This window comes from Leuciscus leuciscus (genome assembly GCF_965113295.1).
Source record: "Leuciscus leuciscus genome assembly, chromosome: 15".
NCBI lineage: Eukaryota > Metazoa > Chordata > Actinopteri > Cypriniformes > Leuciscidae > Leuciscus > Leuciscus leuciscus.
Window position 1 is genome coordinate 8459950 of NC_138739.1, and position 19502 is coordinate 8479451.

Here is a 19502-nt window from a genome sequence, read left to right on the forward strand (position 1 = left end):
TATGTCTGTAAATAGTTGGTTCTACTAAAAAAGTATGATTTTTTTACATTACAAATCTTTAAATGCTGTTTTCTCAAAATGAGTTGTTTGTCATTCTCCGGATCACCTGAGTAAGTTTTATGGTAATATCTATTATTTTAAAATGTTACTCTATTCACCTGTAGTGTCTCGCCTTAAGTTAGTGGTGTGTAACCTACATTGTTTAGTTTAAATTAGTTGCTATTTTTTGGGCACAAAAGCTTAATTTCCACCAGGCTGATTGCATTGTATATGGTTAATTTAACAGAAATTAGGGAGTGTGTTATTTATTTCAAACCGTGCTCTGCTGATAGTTTTAATTATTTGAATTTCTTTTTCTTTTAGCCTACTTTATTTTCGGGTGAACTGTCTTTGCACTGCTGACTAGCCTGAATAAAATAGACAGGTTATTGTCTATGCTGGTGGTTTGTCCAGCCTTTACTGAGCTCTGTTGGTTGAACATGATGATTAGACAGGGTTTTGTTATTGCCTTTGCCGAATATTGCAAAATAAAGCTGTAACTGTTTTTGCAGTTTGTCTATTCTTTTTTCTACTCTCTAAGGTTTAATTATTATTTAAGTCTTTTTTTTTTTTTTCTAGGAAAAACTATAGGCCCACTCAATTTTTCACTGGCCCACCCAAAATACAATTTCTGCCTACGCCACTGCTTCAGAGCCAACAGTGCTTTCATCGTGGAAGTGCTTACATGCAAAACACCGTACGTTATGAATCTTACACGAAATTCACCTTCATCACAGTGTAACTGATGGTAATGGTAAAACGTGTATCAATGCAACCTGTTTTTAGCTTTGCCTTATGTTACTAGCTCGTTACCGAATCAAACTCAATATATTTTAAACTTTACCCGTATGTATCGATATGCTAGCTTGATAGTGAGTACTAACAACAGCCATGAAAGTTGTTTATATTCATAATGATAAAGTTAGGTATTTTATTACATGTGATTCTGACATGATGTCACTGCATGCACTGCGCTCCTCTCCTCCACTTGGCACTGGCAAACACGTCCTCCAGCTGCAGACGTCGGATTTGCGCGTTCATGTGTTTTGGGGGCGTGGCTTTGGAAGGAGCCCAGAAGGGAGGGGGTGGGAGCGAATGGAATAAGTAGCTGTGTTTATTGCAGTCCTGAGAGGACTACAGACACTCGATTTTTATACTCTCTTTTTCAGAGTACTTACATTTTAATTATGTATTAATATATAAAGAAAGTTTAAACAAATTTGGATTTTTTTTTTTAAGAAAATTCCTGCCTACCCTACCTTTAAGGCGGCTCTGGGTATACCAATACTAATACATATTGGCTTTTAAAAAATGATAGGGTCCATATCTGTGCATTTATACAGGACTTTGTTTTAACAAAAGTGCACTGAGAACTAAAACTATTGCAACTTTTGCTTAAATACTGGAGAAATATACTCTTGTTCATGTAGTTACAGGGTAAGTGTGACTTCTGCGGGCTGGACATTTAAGTGGTGCTTGTTACTCTTTTCCTCCATTAAGTTAATACTAACACTTTCTTTTCTTTTTCTCTTCTATCAGATCAAGTTTGAATTCAGCTCTAAACTCAGTTATTATGGATTAATTAAATAAAATAATATAAATATGAAGCTCAGATACTCAACAGCATTAGTTTTAGTGTGACAATAAACATTACAGTAAAAGTGTCTTTTTAGTTATAAATCTATTTCTCTTTTCATTCCTCATCTTTTGTCTTTGAGCTGCTGCAGAATATTAATCACTTCACATTTACATGATTAAAAGTATTTTAGTGAAGCTTCATCAAGTGATTTTAAAGCTTTAATCTGTGAAAAACTCTGTTCTTCAGGAGTGTTTGGTGATTCAGGAGTGGTGTTAATGAATCAGGGCGATTCATTCTCTCTAAACTCTGATCTTACTGAAATAGAGGATGATGATGTGATTCAGTGGTGGTTTGGATATGAATGGACTTTAATAGCTGAAATCAATAAACGGGCCGACAGAATCACTGTATATGATGATGTTCGTGATGGGAGATTCAGAGACAGACTGAAGCTGGACAATCAAACTGGATCTCTGACCATCACAAACATCAGAGCTGAACATGAAGGATATTATAAACTAAAGATCAACAGTGAGAACAAGAGGTTCTTTCTCGGTGTCTTTGGTGAGTTAAATATCAGTTTCACTTGTTTTATATTTTATTCAGCACAAAGATACAATTAATAATTAAACATTCATTTTGCTTTTGGTTTTTAATAATGATATAAATTTGAATTTTAAATTTCAAACTATTCACTTTTATTAATTATTAACTGATCGTCTCAAACTGTGACGAACCCTGTTTCTGTGTGTGTGTGTGTGTGTGTGTGTGGTGATTCAGGACTGGTGTTTGTGAATGAGGGAGATTCAGTCTCTCTAAACTCTGATCTTACTGAAATGAAGGATGATGATGTGATTCAGTGGAGGATTGGAATCACTGTAATAGCTGAAATCAATAAACGGGCCGACAGAATCACTGTATATGATGATGTTCTTGATGGGAGATTCAGAGACAGACTGAAGCTGGACAATCAAACTGGATCTCTGACCATCACAAACACCACAACTGAACATGCTGGAGTTTATCAACTACAGATCAACAGTGAGAGAAAGAGTTTCAGTCTCTTTGTCATTGGTGAGTTCAAAAAAGTTTACACCTGTTTTGTAATGTTTTTTTTTATTTATTTTTTTATTCATACACAATTTTGTTTTTGTTATTTTATATTATTCATTTTTAATGTGAATTTTAAACTATTCAAATTTAGTAAACCATTATAAAGCTATTTAACAGTATTAATCTTTGCAAACCCTGTTTCTGTTTGTTCTGTGTCTGTTTGACAGATGAAGTGAAGTCAGTGTCAGTGAAGGAGGGAGATTCAGTCTCTCTAAACTCTAATCTTACTGAAATAGAGGATGATGATGTGATTCTGTGGAGGTTTGGAGATAAAAACACTTTAATAGCTGAAATCAATAAACGGGCCGACAGAATCACTGTATATGATGATGTTCTTGATGGGAGATTCAGAGACAGACTGAAGCTGGACAATCAAACTGGATCTCTGACCATCACAAACACCACAACTGAACATACTGGAGAATATAAACTACAGACGTTTTTAACAAGATTGTCATCAAAATCATTCAGAGTTTCTGTCTATGGTGAGTAGAGATATTTTTTATTCTCCTTCAAATATCCTTTTCTACTATTTACATGTTGAATTGTTGAATCTTTTACAGTTTGAGATGACAGACCGTATAAAATCTCACTTGGAACCGTATATATAAAATTGTTGATTAGATTTGATCATATTTCTGTGTATTCAGAAATATTAGTTGATGTCAGCGCTGATATTAGTGTTTATTGACTGATCTGATCTCAGTTTGATGTGTTTATTCCTCAGACTCTGTCCACTGTTGTGGTCCTACTGAAGCTGTGATCCGATTGGTCCTCTCTGCTCTGGTGGGCGTGGCTACTGTCATTATTGTGGTTTATGAGATCAGATCCAGAAGAGCTGAAGGAGATCAAGCACATATTCACACATCAGGTACATGATTGATGATGTCATTTCTCACAAACTGATAATGCATATATAATTATCTGTGAGATTTATTAATCTATGGCTTTTTATGTTCATCTTTTTCAGGAAGTATTGACATCTAAAGCAGAACGCTGAACTTTAAAGGTTCTTCAAGTGTGTTTTTGTTCTTCTAGTGTTTTTTTCATAATAAATACTGATGATTATTTGAGTTTGTGCTCTCTTTCAGTGTCAGATTTTAACAGTGTCACTTTATTGTTTATATTTTTCTCAGATACAAAAAAATAATAATACAGAGACACACAGATCTCTCTTTACTACTGCTGTATATTTGTCATATGTATTTTCTTGCCTGTATCAATAAAGTTTCTCACTCTGAGGTTCAAGAGTCTCTCATGATTAATTCAGAGGAATACAAACTTGATGTATATTTTAAATATTTCAGCAGTGTACCGTATACAGCTTTATTTCTACTTTTTTCACAGGTGCTTTTTATAGGCTATTTGTAAAAATAGTACTTTTTTTATTACCAATAAGTTTTTTGCAATATATTCCGGTATAACCAACAAATACAGCTAATATATATATATATATATATATATATATATATATATATATATATATATATATATATATATATTTATTATTATTTTATTTTTTTTCAGTTGTATTAACTCATAAAAGTAATTCTGTTACATTTTTCTAGTGGCAGATTTACTGCAAGAAAAATATACAATACAGTGTTATTTATTTATATAAAAAGTTTGTGTTACAGATCACATGCAGCATCAGATATATTTTTCTTGTTTATTATTACGTCAAGGATCTTATGATACTTGTTTTTTAATTTTTTATGCATTTTAATAACAACAAAACATCATTTACATACATAAGTACATATAACCATACACGTCAGGGGTAAACAAGGGGACAAAGGAAGAAAGCGCAAGTCACACTTGACTGATTTTGCAGGAGGTGAATGGTGGCGGTGATCCCCGGATGCCCTGAGCTAGGAAGAGAGTGGACTTGTTCTAGGACCTGATTCCGGAGGACCTGATCTCAGGGACAAAGACTTTAGGAGGACAGGCAGAAAGAATCTCAGACTGGGAGTTAATCTGTTCAATCTCTGTCTCAATGTCCCACCGGACAGGGGCAATGATGATGTCAGGGGTCAGAATAGATTCGGGATCTACTGGTGTCAGGTCGAGGTCATGTTGTCTCGATAGAGCATCTGCTTTATCATTCTGGGACCCTGGGCGATAGGTTACGGAGAAATGGAACCGACTGAAGAACAGTGACCACCGAGCCTGTCTGGGGTTCAATCTCTTGGCGGTGCGCAAGTATTCTAGATTCTTAGTACAGTAAAGGGGATGTAGATCTCCTTCTAGCCAATGTCGCCACTCTTCGAAAGCTGCTTTCATAGCTAGAAGCTCCCTATCCCCTACATCATAGTTTCTCTCAGCAGCATTGAGTTTACGTGAGTAGAATGCACAGGGGCATAACTTAGGTGGAGAACCCTGCCGTTGCGAGAGGTTGGCGCCTATCCCAGTACTGGATGCGTCTACTTTAACCACAGAGGGTATTTCCGGATCCGATGGGAAAGGATGGGTGCCGAGGTGAAGCGCTGCTTGAGTTGGTTAAAAGCTTGGGTTGCAGATTCATTCCAAGGAAGACGATGCGAGCCCTTCTTAACCAGGGACGTGAGGGGGTTTGCCACTGAACTGAAGTTTCTTATAAAGCGGTGATAAAAGTTGGCAAACCCGAGGAAGCGCTGGAGTTCTTTTTGAGTGGTGGGTTGTGGCCACTCTAGGACTGCTCTAACCTTTCCCTCATCCATGGCGACTCCATCTGGGCTGATTACGTACCCCAGGAAATTGGTGGACGTCTGGTGGAACTCACACTTTTCAATTTTGGCATACAGTTGGTGCTGGATGAGCCTTTGAAGGACCGCTCGAACGTGTTGCACATGATCGGCCAGCGTGTCCGAATAGATTAGAATGTCGTCGATATAGACAGTGACCGTCTTGTGGAGCATGTCTCTGAACACGTCGTTGATGAAGGATTGTAAGATGAAAGGACTGTTTGCCAGGCCAAAAGGCATAACCAGGTATTCGTAGTGCCCTGTATTGGTTGAGAAAGCGGTCTTCCACTCGTCCCCTTCTCTGATGCGAATGAGGTTGTATGCACAGCGCAAGTCTAATTTGGTGTAATATTTAGCTGTATGTAGCAACTCTAGAGCGGATGGAACCAACGGAAGTGGGTAGCGGAACTTAACGGTGATGTTATTAAGAGCCCGTAGTCAATGCACGGCCGGAGACCCCCGTCTTTCTTCTGTACAAAGAAGAAGCCGGCGGATGCCGGAAAGGTGGAGGGCCGAATGAAACCCTTGGCTAGTTCCTCTTCTATATATTTCTTCATGGAATCGGACTAGGGTTGGGAAAGAGGGAATATTCGGCCCTTGGGAGGCGCGGAGCCAGGCAGGAGGCCAATAGACCCCTTCAATGTTTGTAAACATTGAACGTCTAGGTTGGGTGCGCGCGCAGCATGGGGTCAGAAAAATGGTGCGGCTAATAGACCGGCATATTGTGTCAAAGGTATGCACTGTTGCCATCACATGAACGGGAACAGAACCATAATAAACTTGTTTTAGCTAATGGCGATTGTCTGCCTGATTAGAGTCCTGCACGGGTTCGGTTCAAATTTTGCTCAAACGGGTGAAAAATATCCAACTGTGTCGGGTCGGACACGGGGGAAACACGGGTCTAAACACGGGTTTAAAACAATCACATGCAAACGTAAAAATATATTCATATTTTTAGGAACACGTCTACAAAAATATGCCTGTATTTCAAGTTGATAAAAATATTCAAAATCCACATCAGTTTATTTGCCCACGCGCCACGCCCTCCCAGTATCTTTCACTTAAAAATGCATCATAACCGCGCGCTCGCACGATCTGCTTGCAGTCGTCGAGATGGATGCTGAGGAGTTGAAGGATAGCTAGTGGAGATTTTAAAGTTGTCGACAGTCATCAAAAATCAAGTCCAGTGTGTGCGAGAAATTTGGAGTTATCTGAAGAAAATGTGAACGGCTTATTTGCTGCATGCATTTTCGTGTTGGATAGCTGCAAATGTGGAACTTCATCGCCAAGGAAGCACGCAGATAACTGTGGTAACAAGCAAGCAGTTCTGTCGAACAGTATTTTTTCAAATTTAACACTGTTAAGTATGTGTATTTTTATATATATATATATATATATATATATATATATATATATATATATATATAATAAACGGGCAGACTGGGACAATGCTACAATCAAAGATGCTCGTGTTTGTAGTGTCATTGTGTTATTGACAGTTATTGTGACAACAACGGTATAGTTAAGCCCTGGTAAGTAAACAAATGTTTTCTGTAAACTGTAGACTGGTTTAATAGTTAGGTGAAGTTCGATATCTGGCATTAATTGTGACCTGTGTCATGCTACTTAGCAGATAGCAGTATCTATCTGAACCATAGACTGTAAAAAAAAATAGATCTGAACAGATGTCGTCTATTTTTTTTTTTAAACGGATGAGATCCTGCAGGAACTCTGAAAAACTTGACTCCACAACTGGTGTGATTTTCACAGTCCACGACGCAACAAGTAGGCATTTTTTCTTGACGAGAAATTCTCTGGTTAACACACAATTCAATGGGATGGAATGAACTTTCTGACCCCGACATGCGCACTGCGAACTTAGAATTTTCCTGTGACGTTGACCGTGAAGGGGTCTATAGCGCAGTTGCTGGCGCGATGAGGTGGAAGGGTTGAGGCTTTTACTTACTTACTAAAGGCCTCCAATAGATCATGGTACTCACGTGGTAGATTATCTGAACTGGTTTGCTTGGGGGGTGCGGTCACTGCTCGAACAGACAATGGGGAGACGTGGTTGAGGCACTTAGTGTAACAGGCTTCACTCCAGTGGGAAATTTGGTTGGTTCTCCACCCAATGAGTGGGTCATGTTTGCGGAGCCACGGCAGGCCTAGAATGACTGGGACATGGGAGGTGTTAAGAACATAAAACTGAATAATCTCACCGTGAAGGGCTCCAGTTCGCAGATGGAGCTCCTGAGTGATGTGGGTCACTTTGCCTGAGCCTAGTGGCCGTCTGTCGATGGCTTCGACTGTGAGAGGGGAGATACATTGTATTAGTGTTATGTCGTGTGATAGAGCAAAGTCCTTGGATATGAAGTTTCCTGTAGCCCCAGAATCAACTAGAGCACAGGTAGAGAATTGACGGTCATTAAGTGTGATTAGGATGGATACAGACACGCATGTATTAGAGTACAATGAGTCAGAGGTTAAGCTCACCGGCCTCGGTGCAGCTGAACGTGATCGGGAAGGGCAAGCGATGCGAAGATGACCCGCCTCCCCGCAGTACATGCACAGACGTTGTGTCATACGTCGCTCAAGTTCATCAGCTGACATATGGTGCGTGTTAAGTTGCATTGGTTCGGAGTCGAGGGACGAGGAATCGGTACGTGCCTGGGGGCTTGAACAGTGCGATGACTTGCTCGGCGAATTCGTAGGAGATTGTCGATCTGAATCGTTAGGTTGATGAATTCATCCAAGTTTCGGCCTTCATCCCGACAGGCTAGTTCAGACTGAAGTTCGTGAGTTATATAATCTAATATTATTATTATAATTTTACGAAAACTGAGTGCATATTCAGCAGCGGTTAATTTGCCCTGCGTCTGTTCAAGCAGGCGATCGCCTGCACTCTTACCCTTCTTGGAGTGTTCAAATACTTCACGAAAGTGCCGTAGAAACATCTCAAATGATGGAAAAGCAGTGCTATCCTCCCTCCACACAGCCGTTATCCAATCCAACGCCCTCCCAGTGAGTGAGCATACAAAGGAAATCTTACCAGCCTCGGTGGTATACAGTGTTGGTTGCTGAGCGATGAATAAGGAGCATTGAAGAATAAATCCTCTACATTTACTTGGATCTCCGTCAAATTTCTCTGGCAGTGCGAGACAGGGGCTCGTGGAGGGCGTGGTCTCTACCGGTCGAGCGGGGTTTGGTTGCGGGAGTGATGGCTCTGGCATGGGCGATTGAAGAGTTCGGACTGCTTTGACCAGCTCCTCCGTCAATGTGGTGAGTCGAGTCAACTGATGATGGTGAGCTTTGAGCTGAACCTGCCTGAGCTGTATAAGCGGCAGTCAAGGAAGACACAGCTGCTGGATCCGGTCGTGGCAAAGTTTTCTGTTGTGAATCATCAGAGTCTGAGAGATCCATTTGCAGCAATTTTCATTTAAAAAAAATTCAAATCTAAAATATCTTAAACTGTGTTCCGAATATGAACGGAGGTCTTATGAGCTTGGAACGACATGAGGGTGAGTCATTAATGACATAATTTTCATTTTTGGGTGAACTAACCCTTTAACTTAGGGCGTTTTTCCACTGGGTTCGTTTGCTGCGGTCCGAACCCGAGTGCGCTCGTTCCCGGCGCCCCCCGCAGCGTTGGTCTGGTTTCACACTCAATTAGTTGTATCGAACCCAGGTGCGTTTGCAGTGATCTTACGTCATCGCAAACGCAATCAAACAATGATATCGACAGTGATACGCATGCGCGGGATACTATACTTCCTGAACAAGCGCGCACCCGAGTCCGTGTTGCTTGCACATTAACGCGAACCGCACCACGGTTCGGGAGCAACCGAGCTCAGACCACCTCCTCCAGGTAGTCTCGGGTTCGGTACTCTAGTGCGCACCCGGGTCCGATGACAGCGTTCACATTAGCGATTTTTCATGCGAATCGTGCCCTGGTCCGCACTAAACTGCCAGTGTGAAAGCGCCCTCAGTGGTTCTCAACCTCTCCTGCAGGGACCCCCTGACAGGCCATGTTTCTGTTTTAACCCTGAAATGGCACACCTGATTCAATTAATTAAAGGCTTAATGAGTAGTTGACTAATTGATTAATTTACTAATTCCTACTCTTCCTACTCTAATAACTATTCATTAATTGAATCAGGTGTGCCATTTCAGGGTTAAAACAGAAACATGGCCTGTCAGGGGGTCCCTGCAGGAGAGGTTGAGAACCACTGCTTTAACTGATGGTTGTCACTATGTTAATCTTCAAAAAAAATATTAATAAACTTATTTTCACAGTCTTAAGACCACCGCCAAAATCTCACTCTGAACTCAGTTCAAAACTTGAGAGCCCTGTGACTAAGTCTGATGATTCACAACAGTTAGCCTACTTTTTACATTTAGAGCTTTTACACTAAAAACACAGGGTTAAAAACAACCCAATTTGGCTTGTTTTTTTATCCCAAGGAATGGGTAAATATTAGGACAGAACACATGTTGGGGTAATTTTACCATACATGAATTAGTGTTTACATATTAACTTTAATCCTCTGAACTTTTGAAAAATACTCCACACAACCAATGGTTTGCATGATAACTTGTTAACGCCATTTGCATGATATTATGTTACGCAGGAACCGCTAACTTCTGATGCTGTGACTGACTCCATAACCTGCCCATAAACTAACACTGAACAGTTCTGAGGACATATTTTATCATTCAAAGTATTTATATTTAATATCTTTCAGAATAAAATCATTTATTTTATGCAAGGATGCAAAAGACTGATGCAACACTTGTTTAGGTTGCATCTCTGTATTCTTAGCATAAAATTAAATGATTTACAGAACAGTAATGATTTTATGTATTTAAAATAAAATGCACACAAACCTGTCACACACAGACATCAAGAATTTGCGTATGTATCTCAGCAATGGTGACAAACAGATCACCTCTGATCATAAGCTCATTATTTATTCATGCAGCAATGTATGATGGGAGGCATGAATGAGTTTTGATTGGTGGCACTGCACTGCAACATGCTTTATAATTGTCACCATTGTTGAGATTCACAGGCTGATTATTGATATCTGTGTGTCTAAAAACTAAATCAAAACAAAACAAAAAATCTTTTTTGTATATGAGACATGTTTAAGAAATCTTTGGATTACATTGTAAAAGTTCAAAATATTATGCTATGCAAGAACAGTGCTGTTATAATTAAAAACCTAAATTGGTAAATTAGGTCCCTAAGTAAATTGGGATCTATATGAGTTCAGAGATTCAGGTCAAATGATTGTGAAATAATGATTATGTTAAAACACAACCAACACCATCAAATCACCTTTTCTCTTTGTTCATCTGGCTGTTATAACTCAGGTACAGCAGCCAAGCAAAAACTGAAGTCAACAATTTAAGGGTCAAGAGCCCAACTAAATCTAAATCCAGTTTTTCTCCTTCAGTGATTCTGCTTGTTAACATCAGGTGTCTTCAATGTTGGCAATAAAAAAAAAATTTTTAAAAAAAAATTGTTGTATATTTTACTCATTTTAAATGGTTACCTTTTAAGAAATGAATTTGATTAATTATTACTCAATTCTAATTTGTTAAATCTAATTAATAATATTGCTTGTAATCTGTTGCCACAATTTTATTGATTAGATATAGCGTATTCATTTTTACAGTGTGCGCATTGAACCAAACATGGGATGATGATTTTGAGAGTGACCTTGGTACCAGATAGTCTCAGTGAGCTCGTATTATGATTTACACATGCAAAGATGATTTAAGCATTTTAGAAAACACTTGAAAACACTAGTATGGACGGAGATACATTATCAAGCCTGTTTATTTCTGCTGGATTTACACTGGTTTGGACTTAAACTTTGTTCACTGCTTGTGTGTTTTGCCTTGATTCAGAGAAGCTGTTTGCTGATCGCCTGAACTTTGCCTGTTCCTGGTTTTGAGTTTTCATTCAGGGCCAGAATTCATTTGAAAATGTAAGATCAGCAAAAGCTTGTTGATTTTCGTGATGTTAAAGAGGATGGACGTGCGAGTGTAAACTGTGTGAGAGGTTACACAACCAGATAAATATCTCAGTTCAGTCTTTCAGTGCAATCTGAGTGTTTCAGACATTAAGAGTTACTATCGTGGGCTTTTCAGTGAACCGATGAAGAAAATGTTTCTCAAATTAGTTTTGCTCTGTTTGTGTTTGTGGCGTCTGGATGGTGAGTTTTAAATGTGTTTTTCTGGTTTCAGTTGTTTCTGTTCTGATGTGATAAATTACTGGTTAAATTAGTCAGAAAGGATTAACATTCACTGTTATTCTCGTATAGAAACAATTAATGTGTGATTTTGCTGAGAGAAAACACTCTTATTTGAGATTAAATCTAATGCAGTTATTGATTATATAAAACTGTTTAACTATTACTATTATTACTACTTTTAGTGAAGTTTCATCAAATCAACATCAAGTGATTTTAAAGCTTTAATATGTGAAAAACTCTGTTCTTCAGGAGTGTTTGGTGAGTTTGTGTCAGTGAAGGAGGGAGATTCAGTCTCTCTAAACTCTGATCTTACTGAAATGAACGATGATGATCTGATTCTGTGGAGGTTTGGAACTGAAAACACTTTAATAGCTGAAATCAATAAACGGGCCGACAGAATCACTGTATATGATGATGTTCTTGATGGGAGATTCAGAGACAGACTGAAGCTGGACAATCAAACTGGATCTCTGACCATCACAAACACCAGAACTGAACATGCTGGAGATTATAAACTACAGATCAATAGTGAGATCAAGAGGTTCAGGCTCTTTGTCTACGGTGAGTAAACCTTTTGAGTGATACAGTCCCACATTTGGGATTTGGAATGTTCAGTGATGTCACATAACTGTCAGATTCAAACTCTTCAGACAATTTGAACTGCAGCGCAAACAAACATGGCGGCGCCATCTCACATTTTAAATCAAGATCATGACGGTTCGCCATGGAAACAATAATGGGGAAACGTTTTAAAATAAATATCGCTTTGAAAAAACTGACCCAGTCAGAATCACACGTGAAAGGGTTAAATAGACTATAGACTACTACCTGTTTTTAATGACAAAATTAAATTAAACTCCTTTTTTTTATGATATTGTTTATTTCAGTCACTCTAAACTCTATTAGTAATAGTAGTTTATAGTAATCATCATGATTTTTAAAGGTATGCAATGTTTGATAGCATAGGCTGGAGTGTAGATATGGCAGATTAGAGTGAGACCAGAGATAACCAGCTAAAGCCAGACAGGAACTTCTTACAGCTTGGTGCTCAGGTATCTCAGGCTCAGAACAGGGCTGCTTGCTGGACAGGACTTGGACAGGACTGGAACAGGGAACAAGATAGACAGAGCCAATGGCAGTAACCAGAGTACTAACAAACTTTTACAACAAAACACTAAAGACTTAAGAGAAACGATACCGAGACGCAGTAGTACTCAGAGGTACAACATTTAACAAACTGGCAAACACAAGAGGGGCAGAGTGAACATATAAAGAGAGCTAAGAACATGAGGAACAGGTGAGCACACTCAGACAAACAAGGACTTGACGAGGAGACAGGTGCTAACACTCAAACAAGGACTCAACTAAACAAGGGGGCGTGGTAACGGGAAACAAGGAGGAAGGGACAGAGGAGCACATGGCAAACACAAACAAAGACACAGCCATGTGTTTAAGCACAACATAAACATGGATACATTAAACAGAGACAACACAGACAACGCTGTCAGGGCAGAACCCTGACAAAAACGATTCCATTTACACCTGGTCACATAAATGTGTTTTTGCAAAACGGATTTATATCCGATCTTCAATTCCCGTGCTATATGCAGATTTAATGGAGTGCACGTCACCGAAAGCAACAGATATAAGCTGCATTTTATTGATCATCAGCTAAAATTTCAAAATCAAAGACCGCAATAAGAGAGAGCGGCAACAGTCCTGGTAAGATCATTTCGTTTCTTTACTTTTAATGATGATGATTGTGTGTTAAGCGTCTGCTACTTAGCCTACTTTCACTTTGATTTGCGATAGTTTGCACTTAGGCTTAATGAATAGATGCTCAGCTGCTCATCTGCGGTGATGCGTGTTCCAGTAGCGTCGTCATATCTGGCTATAACACACTCTCACACGTTTATTTTTGTAGCATTTTTGGGAGGAGTAAAATTTACATATGTGGTTTCAACAACCAGATGCATTTACACTTGTCCAGTTTCGTCAGGAATGCGGCCCAGACCTCCTCCTGAAGTGGTTTGAGCGATTGGATTCAAATCCGTCTTGAATGTGTTTCGGAGGGCATTTACACCTGGTCTTTTCACGATCGGATAGCTATCCCATCTGAGAAAACGCATGAAGTGGCCAGGTGTAAACAGCCCCATGTGTGATGTGATTCTCGTCTGAAGTAAAAGTGTTTTCAGTGTTTGATGTTGTGTGGATCAGTCCAACTTTATCAGTAAATGAGTTTTATTCAAAATCATCTCAAAGATACAATTATTAATCGGTTTAGTAGTTTGGAAATGTATTTCAAATGTAAATTTCAAAGTGTTTAGTAATCCATCATAAAGTTATTTAAAAGTGTAACAATCACGAGGCAGGATGCAAATGCAAGTAAAAAATGCTTTATTAAGCCAGATAAGATAGATGCAGGTCAGGCGGACACAAACATAGATGGACGGTGACGCAGGGACCTCGGCAGGCAACAGGTGGTGTGCTCGGTGATCCAGTGCAGTAATCCTCGGTGGCAGTGTGCGGTGAATCAGTGCAAAAGTGAGGGAATCCCACTGCGCAATGTGACGTCGTAGTGACGTAATTTTCATGTAATTTTTGGACGTCCAAATTTGGTCCATTGAAGGGGTTGTTTTGTAACGCCAGGCGACGTCTTTTTTCGACGTCTTCCGCACGTCTAATGTTGACGTCCGTCCACAAAAGTTTGTTTGTGGGAAGAAGGAAGGAGACGGGGTCGGCTTGCTGTGGATTGTGTGTTTTATTAGATATGTCTTTTTCAAACAATAATCGCGCTCAGTGCTCTCAAACAAAACAGTGGCTTTACATACACATACACACACACACACACACACACACACACACACACACACAGACACACACACAGACACACACACAGACACACACACAGACACACACACAGACACACACACACACACACACACACACACACACACACACACACACACACACACACACACACACACACACACACACACACACACACACACACACTTCTTGTTTTACCTGGGAATCGAACTCGTGATCTTATGTTCCAAGCGCCAATGCTCTACTGTTTGAGCTACAGCATCAGACTTTTGTATGCGTTTCCAGTTATCAGTCTAAACATGTTGAACAATGATTATTAAATCAAACAACACAATTGTTGATAATTTAGGCTAAAAATAGGTTCGGCGCTTATCGCGGTTTGGAAAGAAACTGCATCTTGCAGTACATTTTAAATATAGCGATTTGGAAACGTGGATGGAGCAGTGAATAGGTTCAGTACACAGCAAAATGACATGACAAACTTGCGTTTTGGAAAAGAGATCTTCATTTGTAAATTAAAAAAATATTAATAATCATGTAAATTTCCTGCACCTGTCATAGACGTCCAAATGACGTCCAAAAAAATTACCCAGTTCAGGTCCAATGTTGAACGTAAATATGACGTCCAAGTTGGGTCATGGTTGGACGTCCAAATAGTGGACCTAGTTTGGACGTCGAAAAAAATTACCCAGTTCAAAGGTCCAATGTTGAACGTAAATATGACGTCCAAGTTGGGTCATGGTTGGACGTCCAAATAGTGGACCTAGTTTGGACGTCGAATAGATGTCCAGAATTGGTCATGGACCGACGGACCCAATATAGACATGATCTGCACGTCTATCCGACGTCCAATGTTTAGTGGGATCCAGACAGATGATGAACACGAAGACACAAAGCAAATCCACAATCCAAACGAACAGGCACGGGAACAGGAACAGGATCACACACCGGGAAAACACCACAACGCTCTGACAAAGAGTGAAAACAGAGGGACTAAATAGGGGTCACTGATCAGCTGCAGCGATCAGCGACCCCGCCCCGCCCACAATCACAAATACAATGCAAGAGAAAGGAGACAGTGAATTCATGAACCGTGACAAAAAGTATATCATTTAAACAGAAGAATCGTGTTGTGTTTGTACTTCAGGTGTGTTTGGTGTTCATGGAAAAAGGGCAGTGTCAGTGAATGAGGGAGATCCAGTCTCTCTAAACTCTGATCTTACTGAAATGAAGGATGATGATGTGATTCAGTGGAGGTTTAAAAACACTTTAATAGCTGAAATCAATAAACGGGCCGACAGAATCACTGTATATGATGATGTTCTTGATGGGAGATTCAGAGACAGACTGAAGCTGGACAATCAAACTGGATCTCTGACCATCACAAACACCACAAATGAACATGCTGGATATTATAAACGACAGATCAACTCTATGAGGATTGATTTCTATCTCAATGTCATTGGTAAGTAAAAAAAAACAAAAAACATTTACACCTGTTTTTTTATGACAAATGTGAAATTAATTCATACACCATTTTGATTATTTTTGTTGTTTTAGGATATTGTTTATTTTAAATGTAAGATATTTAATGTAATAAACCATTTGTGACAAAACCTGTTTCAGTTTTTATTTTTTATTTTTTATTTTTCTGTGTGTTTGATGATACAGTTAAAATATCAGTGATTAAGGGAGATTCAGTCTCTCTAAACTCTGGTCTTACTGAAATGAAGGATGATGATGTGATCCAGTGGAGGTTTGGAGATGAAAACACTTTAATAGCAGAAATCAATAAACGGGCCGACAGAATCACTGTATATGATGATGTTCTTGATGGGAGATTCAGAGACAGACTGAAGCTGGACGATCAAACTGGATCTCTGACCATCACAAACACCACAACTGAACATGGTGGATATTATAAACTACAGATCAACAGTGAGATCAAGAGTTTCAGGCTCATTGTCCAGAGTGAGTAAACCTTTTGAGTGATACGGTCCCACATATGGGATTTGGAATGTTCAGTGCTCTTTTTTGATGTAGTTATTGGGTATACATACAACACACTCTGTCACACATGTGCAGGTACCACAGCACTGATATTAGCATTTATTTATGGAATATATTATTCTGATTGGTCAGTCGCTGCATTCACATATTTTCTGATAAAAGTCGTCGTCCATAGCAACGCTGTATTTCAGACCACACATTCGGTTTAGGTGCGACTTTCTCTCATATCACACCACAGACTTGCGCTCTCTTGATTCATATGTGCTGATCTGTAGACCTTATTCACATCAGTGCCATCTTTGATTTTTAATGGGAATGAAAGTGAGGCTGAGGGATAGACATAATCTTGACATCTCTTCAGTGGGTTGTACTGTTATTTAATGTGTTTTTGGATTGTTCTGCTAATGAAATACTGCAAAAATATCTTTCCAAGAAGTTTCAGTAGACAAAAAACTCCAGACAGCTTTTTACAGCGGATGCCATTGAAAAGCTTCCATACCTGTCATGGCGCTGCTCTGAATAAGGTCTATAGTGGGTGTGGTTTAGTTATTTGGAGAATCTTTAAGCAGTGAAGTGGCCTCTAGATGGGGTCTGGTCATGTGCGATGAAGCACACGGGTAGACAGCATTGTTTTGTCTGATCATTTTTGTACGGCCACGATGACGAGACGCAGATGTAAGCACTGATAAGGGAGTCGGCCATTTTAAGCACTCATAATCAATCACATAATCCTTCCAGTAGTGACGAGCGCTTTCTAAACAGTCTTTGTGAAGCTTTGAAACTTTGTGAATTATTTGTTTTGAACCTGTGATTTGGAGCATGTATCAAACTTCTAAAGTCACATGATTTTAGTAAACGATGGTTCATTACACGCCATAACTGTTTGTAAATGATTCAGAATTTCAATGTTTCAACAAGGAACTCATGAACCCATGAATAAACCAGCGTCCATATATAATTTTGACCTGATTTATAATCAATTTGAACTGTTCATTCTATGACAGGTTCATTGTTGGTCTCTCTAAATGTTGGTTCTATAAAACACTGAAGCTCAAACAGCAACAGCATTAGTTTCAGTGTGACATGATTCTCGTCTGAAGTAAAAGTTTTTTCTGTGTTTGATGTTGTGTGGAACTCAGACCAACTTCATGAGGAAATTAGATTTTTATTTAATATGAGATGCAATGATTAATGCCATTTTAACACAATTTTGTTTCTGTTGTGACTTGTTGATCTTGAGTTTTAGAATTTCATAACAAAAGTAAAAGACACAGAGACTCCATTATAGGTCTCACAAATACAAAACAATCATTCAGTGCAAGAATCATATCCCATAATACTGACTCGTATCCCAAAATACTCACTGATTTATATCCCAAAATACTCACTAGCTCATATCCCATAATACTCACTGACTCATATCCCAAAATACTCACTGATTAATATCCCATAATACTCACTAACTCATATCCCATAATACTCACTGACTTATATCCCATAATACTCACTGACTCCATCCCATAATACTCACCGACTCATATCCCATAATACTCACCGACTCATATCCCATAAAACTCACTGACTCATATCCCATAATACTCACCCACTCATATCCCATAATACTCACTGACACATATCCCATAATACTCGCTGATTCATATCCCAAAATACTCACTGACTTTTATTCCATAATACTCACGACTCATATCCCATAATACTCACAGACTCATATCCCATAATATTCACTGACTCATATCCCATAATACTCTCTGACTCATATCCCATAATACTCACAAGTCATATACCAAAATACTCACTGACTTTTATCCCATAATACTCTCACTGACTTATATCCCAAAATACTCACCGACTCATATCCCAAAATACTCACTGACTCATATCCCATAATACTCACCAACTCATATCCCATAATACTCACTGAATCATATCCCAAAATACTCAGACTCATATCCCATAATATTCACTGACTCATGTCCCAAAATACTCACTGACTCATATCCCAAAATACTCACTGACTTTTATCCCATAATACTCACGACTCATATCCCATAATACTCACTGACTCATATCCCATAATACTCTCTGACTCATATCCCATAATACTCACTGACTCTTATCCCATAATACTCACCGACTCATATCCCATAATACTCACGACTCATATCCCATAACACTCACTGACTCATATCCCATAACACTCACTGACTCATATCCCATGATACTCACTGTTTTCTCCTTTGACTCTGTGTGTTTTTGTTACAGGAATCTGAGATGACGGAGGTGATTTACACGTGTTTCACCACAGAACAATCATCAAACTCTGTGATTCTGTTTCTCACAAATGATGATCTGATCTCACAACAACTGCATCTGGCTTTACACTATTACGGTTTCAGATATAATAATATAATAAATATAATCTGATTTGTTGTTTTGTTTTGTCATTTATATTTCCTCTAAGTGATCTTTGAGTTCATTGTGATCCTAGATGATAAATACTGTAGATTTCCCAAGACTGTTTTAAATATTTAGTATAACATGCTTTATCCTCCATATGTGTCTGCTTGTGTTTATCAATAAAGTTTTCTCTCTCTGAGGTTCAAGAGTCTCTCCATGTTTTATGTTAAAATTACTATATTGCTGTATATGTATATTATTTCCTCTTTTGGAAAGTCATTGAAACACTAACGCAGATTTTGTTTTCCTATTTGATTAAATGAACACATGAAAATGTGTTAGAGATGTTGGTTCACTAAAATGTTGACTAAAGTGTATTTTTTCCAAGCCTTTGTTACAGTTATATAGCCATCATAGTATACAGCTAAACTCTGAGGATTGTATAAGCTCATCATACTTGAATTTCAGGAAACATTGATCCAGGCCTCTACACTTCTCAGTATCTTCAGAAGAGAAGACCAGGATAAACTC

The 19502-nt window shown here is 38.8% G+C and overlaps 2 protein-coding genes across 2 annotated transcripts in view; both read left to right on the plus strand.

Annotated features, from left to right (window-relative positions):
• The window catches only part of LOC309474891 (uncharacterized protein), a gene marked incomplete at its 3' end in the record, with an annotated part of 100865 nt that extends 97561 nt beyond the window's left edge, over positions 1–3304 (plus strand). Inside the window, exons 5-7 of the mRNA XM_082137510.1 lie at positions 1865–2182; positions 2899–2992; positions 3295–3304. Coding sequence (XP_081993636.1) covers positions 1865–2182; positions 2899–2992; positions 3295–3304 — 422 coding nt within the window. The remainder of the gene's footprint in view (positions 1–1864; positions 2183–2898; positions 2993–3294) is intronic.
• Positions 3305–11999: 8695 nt separating this feature from the next.
• Positions 12000–19502, plus strand: part of LOC309476053 (uncharacterized protein) — a 62994-nt gene continuing 55491 nt past the window's right edge. Inside the window, exons 1-2 of the mRNA XM_082139189.1 lie at positions 12000–12275; positions 15691–16008. Coding sequence (XP_081995315.1) covers positions 12032–12275; positions 15691–16008 — 562 coding nt within the window. The 5' untranslated portion in view covers positions 12000–12031. The remainder of the gene's footprint in view (positions 12276–15690; positions 16009–19502) is intronic.